At 43.4% G+C, this 17730-nt stretch overlaps 1 protein-coding gene across 1 annotated transcript in view; it reads right to left on the bottom strand.

Annotated features, from left to right (window-relative positions):
• igf1ra (insulin-like growth factor 1a receptor) overlaps positions 1 to 17730 on the bottom strand; it is a 74574-nt gene that overhangs the window by 13271 nt on the left and 43573 nt on the right. The window contains exons 3-13 of the mRNA XM_076089034.1: positions 9383 to 9683; positions 8247 to 8383; positions 7533 to 7677; positions 6573 to 6781; positions 6266 to 6392; positions 5356 to 5591; positions 5034 to 5201; positions 4431 to 4638; positions 791 to 1077; positions 532 to 674; positions 33 to 198 (exon numbers count right to left, since the gene is read on the bottom strand). Of these exons, the coding sequence (XP_075945149.1) occupies positions 33 to 198; positions 532 to 674; positions 791 to 1077; positions 4431 to 4638; positions 5034 to 5201; positions 5356 to 5591; positions 6266 to 6392; positions 6573 to 6781; positions 7533 to 7677; positions 8247 to 8383; positions 9383 to 9683 (2127 nt within the window). The remainder of the gene's footprint in view (positions 1 to 32; positions 199 to 531; positions 675 to 790; positions 1078 to 4430; positions 4639 to 5033; positions 5202 to 5355; positions 5592 to 6265; positions 6393 to 6572; positions 6782 to 7532; positions 7678 to 8246; positions 8384 to 9382; positions 9684 to 17730) is intronic.

Below are 17730 nucleotides of genomic sequence, written 5' to 3'. Positions count from 1 at the left end.
CAGTATTTAATGTGCGAGAAATGTAGTTTTACGTTTGGGCGGAGGCACGTAGAAGAACACGCTCTCGGTCCAGGAGCCGTTTCCTGCTAGTGAAGTGGCGCGCACGCGAGCAGAGTAATTCCCTGAGCCCAGGTTGGTCAGCCGGGCTCCTTGGTGCTCGCGGTACTGCTGCCGTGACACGCACTCATGTTTCTCAGGCTAAAATGAAAAAAGAAAAAAAAAACACATGGTGGTTACTGTGAACGATCAGGTTGGTATTGTGCATTCTGTTTAAAAAAAATGATGTTAGGCCATTATGGGGACTTGCAGATCTATCACTTTAAAAGTCTTGCGCCGCTCAAAAATGTGTCTTGCCTGCTGTTACTTCACTTGGATGTTTGACTGTGCACTGTGCAGAATGAGTATGTGCTGAGTTTGACACTAGAATCTGCTGAAGGTGGAAAGATTTCTTTGTGTTCATGTGCTGGGATCATTTTGATATGTCTTTAAACATGTCTGAGGGGATCTGCAGTTACACCCAGCCTGGCTCACCTCTGTCCCCACACGGAACTTGATCTCATACATGAGGATGAGACCGTTGGGCATGAAGGGCTCTGGCCAGTGCAGCATCACACAACCCTCAACCTTGTCACTCCTCTCATAGATCACCTTTTCAGGGATGTCATCTGCTTTGACTGGGAAACACACACACACAGAACAAGCTTGTGTCTACAATGCACTGTAAGATCAGGTGTTACAGACCACTGTGTCATATTTCTATCATAGATTGTATCCAGGGTCACTTCCTTACCTGCCGGTTTGGTCCTGGAGAAGACGAAGGCTCCAGCGCTGCAGCGCCCAACCTCCTCGTTACATGCATGGATGTCAATGCGGTAGACAGTGAAGGGTTGCAGGTTGGGGATCTCTAAATATTCTGCTGTGCCCTTGTCCTCTGAGAAGGGGTACTCCCTGATGGGAGGAATGCCATCTGTACTGTTATCCCCTAGACCAAGGGTGGTGTTCCCCCTGCCAACACCGTCATAGAGCAGTGTGTTGTTAGCCAAACCAAAAACATCTCTACGTCGACGATCTGGAGGTCTGAAATACAGAGGATGAAACAGCTGTAAGAAAATTGATTCAAGTATAGTGAGCGCTGTTATTATAATAAAAGACAGAAGAATATAGTTTGTACTGGAAATCCTTTCATTACAAATAATTGCATATTTATAACTCCCAAAAGAAAAAAGCTGAAGCTTCTTGCTGAACCGGGTAGAGTAAGTGCGAATTTGTATGTGTGCATGTGTCCACCATGTGTACGGATGCTGCATAACACTCCCTGTGGAGCTGTGTCGAAGGATGAAGTCTGACAGATCATAGCGAGGTGGACACACAGAGAAAGAGACAAAGACACAAAAAAAAAAGCTGACGAGACAGAAAATATGGCTTATATCTTTGTGACATTCTGAACCAAAAAAAGTTTCAGCACCCAAACTAAGGGCATTGCAGTGAATGGACATGTGGTCTCATAGTGCAGATGATAAGCAATAGAGCCGCCTGGAGCTGGACATGCAGGGGCTGACAGCTGTGACTGTAGCAGCAGCAGAGGCACAACAGACGCCAGAGGGCACCTAGCCTCCAGTAGTGTCCTATAAACCCACAGGGTAGTCAGCTGAGACAGACGGGCGAAGGAAAGGGTTGAGTTGGAAAATGAAAGCTGTATCGACAGCAGGTGACAACAGGTATATGGAGCCTTTACAGCGCTCTTGCAAGGTGATACATGTTCAGGGGTTGTTTGGAAATGTAATGAGGACAGCATGAACAAGCTAGGTTTTGTATCACAGCATATGAAACAGCTCAGACATGATTCAAACGGTATACTGGGAATTAAGACTGCAATTAACAATTATTTTAAGTATTCATCAATCTGACGATTTGTCCTCAATTAATTGATTCATTATTTAGTCCATAAAATGTGAATAATCACGATTTCCTTAAGCCCAAGGTGATGTCTAAAAGGTGCTTGTATTGTCCGACCAACACTCCCAAAATATTCAATTTACTATCAAACCAGACAAAGAAAAGCTGCAAATCATCACAATTAGGAAGCTTAAAGATGAGATTGTTTTACATTTTTGCTTAAAAAAATTGCTTAAAGTAATAATTTGCTTATTAAAATAGCTGCTGAATATTTTTCTGTTGACAGCTCTACCACGAGTAATAAAGTGAGGGCGTAAACTCAGAGACCTGACTGAGAAAAAGCTACAGGCAAGCATCTTTTGTGTCTGAGCAGACACGCACCTACACGAGGAGTGTACAGACACAGACAGACCCGTGGGAAAGACCAGTCGCACTGACATGTCAACATTCCTCTCTGACAGTTATAACTGCTGCAGTACAATCCAAAGCACTCAAAAACTGCAACTGTTACTATCTAAAAATACATAAAACATAATATGAAAACTGACAAGAGAGTTCTGGATTGAGAGATGCAGATTTGCACAAGTAAGTCTTAAACTATTCAGTAACAGAAGTGATTGAACAAGAGGCAGAAAAACAGATAGACCACACAGAGGCCAGATGAAAAACAACTTGAGGGATCCAATTTCTGAATGTGCAATGAGAGTGTTAAGTTAAGCAGGTCAGTCGTAACACTGTGAGAAGGCTCCTCGACTGACTGAAGCATGACCTTATAACTAGTGAGTTACTACAGTTAGTGTCATGACCTCACCCGCAAAAAAAGATTTACCTTTACGCAAGCAATGGAATCCAGAGAGTAAAGTCTTGACTACACATCAAGCCTGTAGCGAGTAAGGCACATACTGCAGGCTCAAAATCTCAGGACAAAAGAAGAGGTAACTTCCAGGGAGTCCTTATCAATTTATCTTTTATGTATTCATCATTAGTCTCAACGGGGAGCGATTACAGTAAATAAATGCTCCAGTCAGGTTTTGGATCGTACCACAAGGTCTCCTAAACAGACACTGGCAGTGGCAGCCATCCTCTTTGTGCAGCAATCCTCCCTCTCCTCCACTACATCAGTCTGCCTTCCTTTACTTTCTGTTTGTCTAGCGATGATGGGGCTCTTCCCTAATTCATTTAAATTCCAGATGGATTCACTGTACATTTCCTGGCAGCTGTCTCACTCCAGAAAGAAAAAAGAGAGAGCGAGAGAAAAAACACAAGTCCCTGACAAAGAGAGTGTGCAAGGGGAGGAGGGGAGTGGAGTGCCGGGTGGAGGGGGACAGAATGGAAAACATTTCCTCTTCTTTCTGTTTCTGTTTTCACCCACCCTCTTTCCCCTCACCCTGGGTCTAAACCCTGAACCTTTGAGAAAAAAAACAAAAAAAAAAAACTCCCCTTTTTTTTCTAGCCCTTTCCCTGGAGTGGTTTGGTATAATGCTGGCTCTGTTACAGTGGAGAGTCTGTGCATACACAGCTTGAACCCTTCGCTGCAGGCCTGGGACCTGCCATCCGTTTGTTTCCTAGACAGCTATACTATAACAAATCAACACAGCCAGAGAGAGAAGGAAGGAAGGGGAGAAGGGGGAGGGGGGGGGGGGGGCGTCATATATGAGTTCAATTACAACGAAAAGCTGTTTTATTATTCTTCCCCCAAACACATCGATCCAATTTCACAATAGCGTTGCGAAGGAAAAGAGAAGGGCACCGTAACGCTGCTTGAATGAATGAACTTTGGAGGCCCGGTGGCATCGTTTAAAGCTACAGTATGGATTTATAAGATACCTGCGGAGTGTTCTTGCTGGGAAGCAACAAGTTTATCAAAGGTCTCCGTATTTGACTGTGATGGATGTTGGAGATGCAGTGCTACGGCACCAATTCACAAACGCATAAATTGTTTGTGACTGTCTATATGAGAATAAAAGGGAGTGTGGGAGGAGAGCAGAGTGGGAGTCTTTGAAACAGCGAAACATCCTTAGCCACGAGCTAAGTTAAATGATAACACAACACAGATGTCAGTCCCTATTGTGGAGAACAAAAGCATAAGCAGCCACGGGTGTGCAGCCAAACTAGGCCCTTCAGATTCCTTAATCGCATCTCTCTCCTGGGTTTGTTTGTGTTGCCTAAATTGCTGCCTGCTTGGTCCTAACATCCCCCCCGTGCCACCGTTGCCATGGCAACATAAAGCCACAAGAGCGCTAAGAAGGCTTTGGATCCTACTCAGCATGCCTCCTCATCTGCACCGTCCGACAAAAGGGCCGAGGCCAGCGGGCCGGCTCAGCACCCGGCAGGTCCAGCTACGCCCCCATGCTCGGATCCTGTCGGCTCCACTGAGGAGCCATAACGCCCGGGCCGCCACCTCATTCCTCATTTTTGACCAGTCAAGGCAAACAAGTTCAGCTCTTTGATCGCCATCTCCACAGAATGAAAGGAGGCCCAGAGCAGTAGCTGTAAACAGTTTTAGTCTTCGCTATATCTGTGGCTTACATTACCTCGGCAGAAAGATGGCATTGTGAAGGAAGTTCTCGAAAATTTTTAAAAAGACCCGGTCATCCTTCTCCCTGTCTTTCTCCTCAGGCGTCTTCTGGCAAGCACAGCATTGGCCCTTCTCTGCCCCTGCCAGGTCTGACTTGGTGGGCTTGGTGTTGTCCTCCATGTCCGTGAAGCCTGTGGCTGGGATACGGATCGGGATCTTCAGCTCTGTTTTAGGAGAAAACAAGAGTGTTTAGCAATAGGAATCCATCTGCACTATCAGAGCAGCTGCTGAAAATATGGTTTGATAGATACTGATTTATGTGTCAAAATTAAAGGAATAGTCATGTGTACAACAATCTAAGGGTAAAAAAAAAACAACGTTCCCCTCTCTTTCTAGTCTTTATGCTAAGCTAAGCTAACTAGCTGCTGGCTATAGCTGCATATTTAACGTACAGACATTAGAGTGGTATCAATCCTCTCAAGTTACCCCTGGCAAGAAAGAAATTAAACGTATTTCCCAAAAAAGTTGTGGTTATTTTTGTAGACAACAAAAGACCTAACGGTAGGATGCTAAGACAATAAAAAGATGGTTATTGTTTTATAGAATGAGTATTGCTCACCTTTGGAGCAGTAGTTATGTTGGTAGAGCTCCCTGTCCTCAGGCTGCTGCTGCCAGCGGACCAGGTAGTACGTGAGATTGCCGTTGGGAAAGGCGGGAGGTGACCACTTCACCATTAGCCTGGTTGAGGAGTTGGCGTATGCACGGGCGTCTTTGGGCATAGACGGCACTGCAATAGGGCCAAAGTCAGCATGCTACATTAATAACATATTTTACAGTAATTACTGAGAAGGTTGCATTTGAATCACAAATAATTTACAAACAGCATTAGATATAATCAACAACTACAGTATTGGTGCCAACAGGCTGATGGTCAGACTTACGCGACGGGCGTGTGCGAATGTAGATGATATCACTTTTTGCGCCAGTAATGTGCTTGTCCTCCACCTGCAGGGTAATGGCCTTTACAAAAATAGCATACTGGGTCCAGGGCTTGAGCTGTTGAAGACTGACTTTAGGGTCATCGTTTTTATCCTGAGGGAAGTCCACATCCACCATGTGCCAGCTGTTTGAGCCACAGCCATCCTGCCCGTCAAACCCTGTGATGTTCTTGAACAGGCTGGCAAAGACACAAAACATAGTTGTACATTGGCAAAAAGGAATTCACTTAAAAATGACAAGTTCACTATTTACAAAAAAATAACATCTGCTATCAGAATTGATTGTTGGTATGAAAATAGAACACATTCTAGGTCACGTTTGAAGATATGATTCATCTTTGCGAATGGTTTTGCATATTTCCTCCAACAATTGTTCAAAGCACTATACATTTCTTTATTGCTTACCTACCTTAAAAAGGCAGCCACTTGTTTTGCTTTGTACAAGTTCAATTAGAAAATCTGACAGGTAATCAAACCCAGGACTCACACAATAAGCAGACATGGATGTTGTGAATACGATGATGTAAATTTGGTTTAGTTTGTTTTGCAAATGAGGAATTCTTCTGCTGGTCATCCGTAATCAGGGGTTGACAGTAATGTGAAGTTAGTAGTGATTTAGGTAAAATATACAAAACCAGACAGATATGATCATTTAGGATTTAATTTTAGATAAAATAGCTCTGATTTTAAGGGGAATCCTGTGTTAAAAGATTATGTTCTGACTTGAATGGCTAAAATAGAATATGTTGTTGTAAAAAACTTCATCCATACCCACTCTGCCTCACTGTAGAATTAATACTAAATGATAAGGTGTTATAAAGGATAACGAGTTGTTTGTCTTCGGAGTACTCACGACTCCTTGTAGTAGACTATGAAGCTGATCAGGTCTCTGTAGTCCGACGGCCGGTAGCGCTCCCATGCCAGCTTGATCGTATGGCTTAATGTGATGTTAGACTTGAACTTCAAGATATGACTTTCACCTGTTGCGACAGAGCAGGACGCGCAATGAGACACATACAATATTAAGACAATCTAGCATTACTTTTTTAATGTCCCTACACACTGGATGACTGCAAAAAAAACACATATTGTCTTTTTTTTTTTATCATCACTAACATCAAAAAGGTTGACCAATGTGTCGAAGTCAATGCTGTACTCACAGCTGGCCCGTTCGCCGTTGTTACGGAAATCTCCCTCCTCTGGCTTCACAGCAATGCCTGTCTTCTCCCACATCTTGTGAATCTCAGACATGCAGAGTTTGGGGTTCAGACGGAAGAAGAGACGTCCATTCCCAATCGTCAGGTTGTGTTGAGTCCAGTTCCACAGGTACTGCAGGTGCTGGTTGTCGATAACGGAGAACGAATACATGCTGATAATGGAAGGAGATGAAGAGAAGGTTACAGTCAGCCCATATAGATCAATAAAAAAAAAATGTGTGTAAGTGAATGTGTTTCATGGAAGCTGAAGTTGTCAGAAATGTGGTTAAAAGGAGCTTTTTTTTTTGCCACCTTGTGGCAGCGTTAAGCACTTGAATAGGTGAACGTCAACATGAGGTCAGGTTTGTGTGTCTGTTTGACAGCCTGGGTTCATACAGAGGAGGACAGAAACAGAGTCATGCTAAAACTCTGAGCTCAAGTCAGTCAGCAACGCAGCTGAACACCTCCAGAGCGAAAGGAATGTCTGCCATCCTCAACAACATTCCTCTGAGTGAAAATTTACCCTGGGAGAAAGGACAACAAGAAGGGCGACAGGATTTCCCATGACCCCTTTGGCCATAAACAAAAAAAGCTTTCCCTCATATCTAAAACTGTTGCCGATATCACAGTTTAATGGACCTGAGCATATCCATGTAGCTTTGTAACCACACTCATTTATCTGGCCTGTCTGCATGACTCATTAAAATGATTCTACAATATACTAGACACTGTTATACGTGCATTAATGTACATCCACCATCCAGGGCAGACACTCGTTCAACAAGAAGTCACTTCAATGACATGTTGGTGGCAACCTCTCTGCTGGGCTGCGGCCTGCTCATGTCCTCTAATTCCCCCGGTCACCGCAGACAAGCATGCACACATTCACAGACAAAACAGTGCAGACAAAGAGCGCAGACATACTTGTCGATGAGTTCCTGCCCATTGATGTAACGCAGGCTCTTGAGGAAGGACAGCGAGCCAAGTGCGTGGGAGTGACGAATCTTCACATAGCCCGTCACTTTCTGAATCAATCCCATGAAGCTCTCCAGCTCAGACGCTAAGTTATCTGGGGACAGGGGATGAACACACGCAGACACAGATACAAAACAGCGATGAAAGCCACGTAAAAAAAAATTCCACAGGGATCTCGGCTGCTGCTACTATGCCACCCAAAGTAGCTCTTAACCTAAATATCCTAATGAACACTACGTTAAGTTATATATGTGTTATCATATGTAAAGATTAGATTGTGAGCCGCCCTGTCAACTGAGCAAATACACAGCATGATAGCATAATGTGATAATCGGGTTAGAGTGCAGGAAGCAGATGTAATGTTGATTTTGTGGCCCTCACTGTGAATCCCAGCAGCTTAGACCACCAGGCCTTTAACATTATCTGTCTCTGTAATCATAACATTTGCTGGGCAGTCAAGTGCAACAAAGTGTAGTAAAGTCAGTGTAATGCAGTCAGTGAAGGATTTCTATAGCGTACTGTACGACAGATTGACGCCAAATTAAATATTTAATGTGATGTTAGCTAGTGTAGCGTAGCATAGCCTACTACACTCAGTTACACTGCACACATTACAGAATACGTGGCGTTAAAAGCACTGTGCTTCTGTGTAGCTGCACTCACTTCCACGGCGGATGTTGATGTTCAGGTTGCCTTCGATGACGGTGCAGTCCTTCAGGGACTGAGCAGCATCCACAGAGTCGATGACAGGCGATGTGCAGGGTTTATCACACGGGCCATTGCAGGCATTGCATAACATACTGTTGACAGCAGAAGCACAGGGAAGGAGAGAAGGAGAAGAAAGAGACATGGGAAAAAAAAGTGAGACGTGTCAGAGAATGAACAAAATCTTATATGGACTTTTCTACCTCACCCTGAAATCATCGGTCCACTCCCTGTCTCCCAAGCATTCCGAATGATTCAGGCAACTAAATTCACTCCTTGATACAAGGTCACCTCTCACACGGAGAGTTTAATCTTTTATGGGCCCTCATCTGAACTTTTTGAGAGTGACTCACTGTATTGACCTCAGAGATAAAACAGCAGTGATGTGGCCAGAAAATAAAGCAGCAGAGAGTCGGCATGGAAAGTTTGGGAATTGACGAGACAAAACAGGGAGGAAAGTTGCATACAAAGAAGTTTTGTTGTTTAAGGTGAATGTCAAACAAAGGAAAATGTCAAGTGGATATTTCAAGTGGACTCTCCTTAAAAGCTTTAAGTATTAATCTGTCAAATCTACTAGTGGTGAGTGTAGAAAACAAAGCACTATGTTGAGCACCTTTCACTCGTTCTAAACAGTCTGGGAAGTCTACACTTGAATCATTAATAGTCCGACATGCTCTTAACCTTTAGCACTTCCAGCTTTGAGTCCTACTTTAAGAAAGGAACCTGTGAAGAGCCAGGTGAAGCTTAGCTCGAGGATATTTTATGCAAATGAATTAATTATGCAAAAGTACACAGTGAACACACCAGCACCTTTAGTGTCTGTGAATAATGAAGAGAAACCACACTGCTTCACAGAAACATTTGTGAGGAAGTAATATTAAGACCTCTGGCTCTCTCTGTGAATAAGTTAAGGTTATGATCCCGTACAAATTCAAATATGGAACATTAAACAAGAATACTCAAGAATACCTGACAAATCAAACGCAAAATGTTTTAAGGAGCTCTTCCTATTTTGTTGTACATTCAGTGTGTCGACCGTCATGGCATTTCCAAACCATCAGGACCTTAACTAGAATTGAAGGGTATGTCTTTACCGATTTGTCTCATTGCGTGTGAAGCCAGAGGGGCAGTCGGGCATACACTCTCCCCCGTGGATGACAAAGTGAATATCGCCAAGCAGGTGCACTTGGGAGCACAGGTCCATGGTGATGCAGCGCCAGCCCTCAAACTTGTAAGTGTCTGGGGGACAGTTCGGCACACAGTGACCCTCGTGGTAGTAGTGGAGGCAGCCAGAGCAGGCCATGTCGTTGTTCGGTTCAGTACAGCTGCCCAGGCACTGGCTGTGACAACACTCCCCCTGGTCTGTACAGGAAAGCTTGCAGTGTTTGGGGCATACTGGAGGAAACAGAGAAAGACGGGGAAGAGGTCAGTTTTGATTGAGAGTAAACAGTCTGCACTGCTGGGCACTAATACAACAAAGTCAAGGATGGTAAAGCTCAGAAAGGTACAAAACTAAAGCACAGATTGCGATAAAGATGTCAAGTACAAAATGTAGAATAACTTCAGAATTGATGATGATAAAGATCTGTTATTGTTATTATCAGCATGGCAACAGGCCAGAAAGCAAATAAATAGGTTCAAAAGGAGTAGGGACTCAGTGTGTGCACACACAAAACGTGTTTATATGCACAGTATACAGTTGCCAGTTTATTAGGTACATGTAGCTAAAACTAATGCAGTCTACAATAGTCTGAACATCCTTCCAGGTTGTGAGAAAGAAGAAAACAAAATCGACAGAATAATTATTGTGTGGGGTGTTTTAAATTAAGCTTGAGCAACAATGAATGATAGAAGCTCCTCACTGTTGACTGAGCATCACTGAGGAACCAAAGCCCATAACAATATGTTATCAATAACACGCAGCAGTTTCTCATTGCTTGAGACAGACATTTGACAGCGAGGGAATCATTACAGTTTGACAGATTTATTGAACAGAGCTTACAAAATGACCATTAATATATCATCCTTTAACTCTAGAGGATAGCTCTAGAGGATAAGTCTTTCAAAATCCAAACTTTGACACAGAAAGGATTAAAGTTACTCATTCAGGTAATGAGGACAACAATTAGGCCAGTGCTTGTTTGTAGATTTACAAACCACTCATGATAATCATGATAATTATGATAGTTTTACACTTCAATTAAAAATGAGATGAAAATGTCAAATGGAAGGTTTGCTTTCAATGCTGTAAACTATTTACAAAGTAGCACTTCTGGAAAAGCAGATGTAAGGGTAGTAATCAGATGATTCCCAATGCTAACTAATCTTGAGACACTGCAAGCAGGGACGTCCTCGTTTCAGATGAGTCCGCTCCATAGAAAGAGCACCTGGATGTGAATGTGTGTGAATGATTGTAAAAGAACTGTTGACAAGGGGCTTTCTGCTAATGATTGTTTCTCTGTCTGCATAAAGAGCGGCTCTGGGAGAAACTGAGTCAAAGGTTCAGGTTTCTTTGGGGGAAATGTGTAACAAATAAGAAATCTATGATAATTTAAAAAAAAAAAAAAAAAACTGTCTTTTTTTGCATATTAGAAATTGTGCAGGCAGCAAAGTCCTGGTTCCTTAGCAACCGCCTCTTGGTGCAAAGTCAGGGCTGGAAGGAAATGTGCGCACACACACACACACACACACACACACACACACACACACACAGTCAGACAGGCTCAGACAAAAGTACATTAAAACACACATTCCACCACTCTCTTTTATGTGTGTTATTATGCGACACTACACATATGACTTTATTGCCATGAGAGTCATTATTTCAGCCGTCCCCCCAAAACAGATACTTTTACAGGAGTGCACATAATGAAGAATGAGTGTACTCCTGTGTGACATGTGTGCACACGTTAGGATGTGAATATGTGCGTGTGTGTGTGCCAGAGAGCGGAGAGGAAAAGGAGCTCCACTTGTTTATTTGCTTTGAAATTAAACGCGGGTGTCGGAGCATCAGCGGTTCGCTTTGCAAATCAGTCGAGAAAATGAAGCCGGCTGCTGCGCTAATCCTCTCTTGATGAATATTTCATGTTGCTTTACAAAAACATCTGTAGAGAAAGAACGTGATGGTGCACTACAGTAATGCTGCAGAGCAAACTCATACTCCCAAAGTGCCAACTCCACTTTTGCTTCACAACAATTGAAGGGGAATGATCATTCCCACCCCTGACAGTTACTCAAACACTCAAATGGTCTGAAAAAAATAACTCTATTTCTTTAACAAAATCGTATCTCATTCAGTTAACCTGATGCAACATCTGTATTGTTCAATACAAAGCAGTACCACAGAAATCTCCAATAATTGTCTCCTGATAAGAATATTTCCATGATGAAATGAGTAAGAAGAAGAAGAGTATATATACCTATATGGCCTTTCCTGTGCTATGTATAGCTACGCACTCACACTATGTACATGCTCTGTCACACTAGGGGTTGACTGGCTCTGTGGTCCAAGACAAACAGCAAAGCTCTTCTTTAAAACGACAGCATCAAACGCCAATAAACACAAGATGTCACATGACAGCAGTGATTTGAGAGGAAATACGATGTTGACATCAGTGTTGCACATTTGCAGAGTGAGAAACATCAAAGAGGGCTCATTGTCTTGGAATCCGACCAAAAGGGGGCAGCCAAGGCAAACTCTGATGAGCCTCATTGGAGGAGGTCCCCTTCCGTTCAGCATCATTTTAAAGAGATTCCTCAATGAAATGAAATTTGAAACATGCATACCTTCTGCCAGAAGAAAGCGGAGGGAGGGGGAGCTGCTGCCTTAAAGCCATATAAGTCAACCCGGTTTCACTGTGTGACCAAACAACCCGTGGTATCAAGGATACCACCTCCATTTATAGATGCTCCTAATGCGGCGCTATTTCCACCCTGCTGCTCTCAACACATAGCTATGCAGGGCATTGTGGGTTTCCACTACTTCAAAGGAAAGGGACTACATAACAAGGGGCTCCTATTATCATTATTGTAGTCCCCTGAGTGGATGTTTGATATGAACAGGAATAAATCAAAAGCATCAGCAGGCTGGGATTTGACCTGTTTTAAGTACACACTGTATCACATAAAGCAACTGTTGCAGAGAACAAACTGTAGATACAAAAACTTTGAAAATAATCAGCGGCTGCAGAGTCAAATTAGTCACACTGCCGGAAGTGGGGGTAGGGAGGTTTACGATGTTGTTCCTCTCATACTGCAGTTACACCACCCCCCTCCCTCCTTCTCTTTCCCTGAGCAGTCAGGTCAGACACCAAAGCCAACCACCAGCCTGCCCCTGCTGTTCGCCAGAGCACTGCGACACGTGGAGTGGCCAGGTCCATTTCATCAATAGTAAACGAGGCAACACGAGTCAGCAATGAGGAGTCTCCTTCTGAGCCGCTCATGCTGCCTTACAACCGCCATTAAATACAGCAGCAGTGTGAGTAAGAGGCATCACCGTACTGTGCACTGTTTGTTTTTTGTTCTAAAAGGTATCCTCCAGTCGCTAGACTATGTGAAGAATCTGCAGAATGTTTCAGGCCGCAAAGGGAATCAAGGGGGAGAATGTTGTTCTCGTTCCGCTGCAACGACACAATAACGACATAAGGATTTTCTACGGAAACCTGAGATTTGGCAGCAAACATGATTATGGAGGTGTAGAGCGAGATAAGAAAAGAGGAACATATAGATGAAGATTTTAAAAAATAACATGCAAGGATGTAAGTAACAGTTCTGGACCCCAAAAAAAAAAGGTATGGGACTGCATCAGAGCAAGAGGCGGCAAGCATCAGATGTATTCCTCCGTCAGGATGGCCTTGCCTTCTTAAAGCACAGCATGCAAGGGGGGTTCAGGAACCCAAAGCTCGTCAACCATGGCTTACCCCTCCTCTTTCCCCACAGTCTGCATTGACAAAAAAAAAAAAGCTGCTTCAATCTGATAGCAAGATGGCTAGATTTCAACACTGTCTGTCTGCCTAAAGAAGGGTGGGGGTGTGTATGTGTGTGTTGTAGGAAGATGGGTGAGGGGGTTCAAAGTTGGATTCTCCAAAAAGCATTACTTCTTTATCGAATAAGGACGTTAGTGCTCGAGAGGGAGAGGATTGCAGTGCAGCAATGCTCCTCATGTGAATGCAAGTCATGTCCCGTTTGCTAGAGAGCACGCTGTGTAAGTGACTACTACACTGTTTACATTGGGAGGCTGGGGACACTTTTACTGCCAGCAGGACACTGCCACCTCTGAAGATGAAGTATTGTGCGAAAATAAAAAGAGTTTGGTAAACTGGTATAATTTACCCAAACCAATCATAGGTGTCAGCCAGTGAAACGTAAAAAATGATCTAATAAAAGAAATACTTCTTTGTAACATATCAAAGCGTAGAATGTTTTCCCTGCGTCATTGACGATAAGTAGGAAGCGTGGCAGACAGTTGGGAAATCATTCATTATTCACAGTGGGGCTCAAGGGGAGGGACGCCATGGAGGAGGGTGTCTGGGAAGAGGGAGGTGGGGATTAAACTGGGAGCTATCTGCTGGACCAATAGCAGGTGGGCAGGGGAGGTTCTAACCCTGATGACTGACATGTTATTGAGTCTGGAGCAGAGATGGTAAACAAGTCCTCTCTTGAACAGTCATTCGGAGGGGGAGTCGTAACCATAGTGATTAAGCATGGCTTGTCCACAGTGTCGGAGAAACCATAAGTTTAGGGGAAACCTGAACAGACGTCGCTTACTCAACAACAAGCCTAAGTACAACTATTCCTGTGAATAATGCTGACCCATAAACAGAATTTCAGCTAAAAAAACAAATATGACTCGGGGGCTATAGGATGAAAAAGAAAGGTGTTCTGCAGGAAGTAATGTGTATCTACAATGTGTAATTTCAAAGACAGTTTCATTAAATGCAAGAGTATAAATATGGTTAAGATAAAGCTGTGCATTCTTTTTAAAGTGTGCACAGGAAAATACGAACATAACCATCACATGCTTTGCTTTGACTACATGATTTTGATGGAGGTTACTGTGTGTAGCTGCACATTAAGTGTCAATCACACCGCCTGCTCTTGCTCCATAATGTAAACGGGGCCATAGCTCCATTAGGACATGATTCAATTTATCTCTACATCACCTCAATTACATACCGAAGTATTCACTTCACTGCGCACTACAGTAATCCACTGCAGTGTGGGGATGCAAAGCCTCCCACTCTGTGCAGAGTCAGGGCCAGTGAGCTCAGGTTACCAGAGCTGACAGCAGTAGCAGACAGTAAGGTAGCAGAACAGGCGCACAGTAGCACACGGAAGGCCCATCAGGGGTGCTGCAGCCCAGATCGCAGGCCGACCCCCCAGCTCCCTGAGCTCCATCAGGCCACATCCTCATCCGGCAACCCGATCCTCCCTGGGAGCCCTCAGCGGATCACTACAGACACTTGTTTAAACCACATCAGCCAGGACGGCCAGAGAGAGGATGCTTACTCCACTTCCAGCCACAGGCAAACCGCATCAGAGATTCCAGCGCTGTCTTACCTCCACAGCAATAGAGTCTCAAGTGCCGGGATGGACTGATCTAATCTAAAGTGGTGTTTTTCACCTTTTCAAACAGAGTGTGTCTGGCTGCGCATGTTGGGGCGAGAGCGACCTTTCTGCTGATCAGAGGGTGTTTTTCAGAAGGGGGAACACTGCACAGCGTCATGATGATTTTCTCGTGCAGACAGCTGGCTCAGGAAAGCTTGGCTAAATCTCTGTTCAGTCCTGTGCACAAAGGTGTGTGTGAGCCCATCCCGACCCAGTGTTTCTGGGTCTCTTCCACTCCCATGCCCACTAAAGACCATCAATGTGTTTTTCACACAACTATGTGCTGGTCTGTGTGTTCAGGCATGCGTGGCATTTCTCCCTCAATCGCATCCAGTCACAACAACACACACACGCACACGCACACGCACACACACACACCCTTTCCTTCTACCCTCAGGCCTCGGCCAACTCTGCAGCTGCTGTTGTTGTTGTTGTTGTTGCTGCTTCATTGGTAATTGACACAGGTATGCAGCAACGTCACATGTGAAAACACTTTGTGTTTTTATTACTTAAGAGGTAGAGAATGGTCTGAAAGCTATTAAAGGCACGTTAAAACAGTTACCAAAACATTAACGAATACAAAGTATATGAATATTCTCATATTATTTGGCATTATTGATTGCAAGTAATTAGGTATTAGCAGTCTAAAGCTCACACTCTAATATCAACCACACTACTGAGGTGTCTAAACACCGTACCCTATTAACTCATTCTAGGAATTCTTGAGGCAATTGTAATCAAAGCCTAAAGAATTGATTGATTGTTTGATTAGATGATTGACAGAAAACAAATGAAATACTATTCTAATATTGTTCCAATATTGTGTATTTTTTCTGGCAAAAACGTTGAATATCAACTAGTTCCATCCTCTCAGATTTGATGTTTATCTTTGACATATATCTTAGTAGAGTAAATATCTTTGGAATTTGGATTGCTGGTTGGATAAAACAAGCAATAAATTGCAGTGAGCAATTTTCACTATTTTCTGAAATGTCAAAACAGTAATCTGCAATTAATTAATAAAAACAAATGCACTGAATTCATGTATAGAAACATCGAAAGAAATGTGGCATGAAGACATAACAGAGGGCAAATAAACACATTTGAGTCCCTTTGAAAAGCAGCAACATCACAGGGAATCCAAATGTTCATGTGTAGAGCTGATCAATGGGATCAAACCCTATAACTAAACCCAGGCTGACTTTCTGAATCCCTGTAGGATGGACTTCTAGTAATCCCAAAGTCCCAGAATCCCAGTTCATCCCTCTACAGAAGCTCCCCCAGAGTCATATTTGTAGCATAAAGAATGGCCTCTGCTGCAATATTGCTCATTAAAACAGGCAACTCTCCAACTTATTCTGTCATCACTTGAAGAGATTTAAAACTGGCCCTCTAAGCCATCATACACATTTACAGCACAGAGTCATTTCAGCTCCACTTTGAGCAACAAGTCTAAATCAAATATCATTACAGAGATGCCTGCTCCGTGACTCTTATTACCCAATGAATGGCAAGTAGACGCATCACCTGCTGCATTTCTGAAGCTGATTTGGTAATTTCAAAGAAAAAGAAAATGTATCTGCCAGTTTAATGTTTTTGTTGTTTTCACTCCTCTGGTTGAGAACAATAATGACATTAACAGAAATCTGTTGCAGGCACCGAAGGTGCCAAGCTGCATGGCTAAATAAGATGCTAAGATAGGCATTAGTATTGGAAATGCAACTTCGGGGAGAACTCAGGCAATGCTGTTTTTTCACAGATTCTGAGGAGTTTCCTCTCACTAAAAGTGGCTTCTAAAAATACTTGGCTTCCCAGATCTGCTTCATTAAATACAGTGTGTTTCCTGGCAATGCCGTGCTGCCTGGCTGGCGAGATGTGTTGTTTGGCTGTTTTGCTGGCTGGGTGACTGGTTGGGGTTAGTGAGAGCGTGTCAAGCCATCACATCCTTTCAGCCTCATACACATCACACTCTAATCCCTCTTGTGAATGTAGTGGAGACACCCATGAAGACAATTACAGAAGACTAATGCTTGGTTGTTGGTATAAACCAGGGATCGGCAACCTTTTTGATGTGAGGTGCCATTTTTTAATTTTCCTTTTAATCAGTGTGCCATGTCAACATTAAGGTTAATATTATGTTTTATTATGACAACACATCAACATTTATACCTCCAACAGATCCGTACATTTTTTCCCATCCATTTAGGCAATGTGCATGGCAACATTTAAAAACCAGCAACATTTTACTCCCATAATCATTGTATTATATATGAAAGGAATATTCAAGACGGCTGCCATGAAGATCAAAACGTCCACATCTGAGTTGAAATCATTAACCTTGTTCAGCAGCAATAAACATAACGACTTCTGCAAGGAGGGCAACGAGTAATAGCCAATCAGAGGCAGAGAAGGGCAGGTCTCCTCAGAATGTGGGTGGGGGAAAAATCGTTAATAACTAGCAGCCACAAATGGCTGAGGAAGAGGTAATTTGGCATGCAGATGAGAGAATACTTGAACACTTGCTAGTGTGCCATTGGTTAAGCTACCGCGTGCCAATGGTGGCACGCTTGCCTAAAGTTGCCTCTCGCTGGTCGTAACTGTACATGGTATCCATCACACACAAGCTTTACAACGCAACACTGTACAAACTGTACACGGGTGTAAAATGAACGAGTGACTGCTTCATTTGGCTCAGACGCAGGATGTTTGCAGGCACGGTCCAACACCTGGCTGCGTACCCACCTGTCCCCAGACAGGCAGCTACCCAGGGAGAACCTCCAGCCATATGTTGATTCTCAACACAATTAAACAGAGCACTTCAATAAAATGCCTTTTC

The sequence above is a fragment of the Anarhichas minor genome, unplaced genomic scaffold (assembly GCF_050575085.1).
Source record: "Anarhichas minor isolate MPS153535 unplaced genomic scaffold, ASM5057508v1 ptg000011l, whole genome shotgun sequence".
NCBI lineage: Eukaryota > Metazoa > Chordata > Actinopteri > Perciformes > Anarhichadidae > Anarhichas > Anarhichas minor.
Note: the sequence above shows the minus strand (reverse complement) of the source record. Positions and strands in the feature narration are given on the sequence as shown.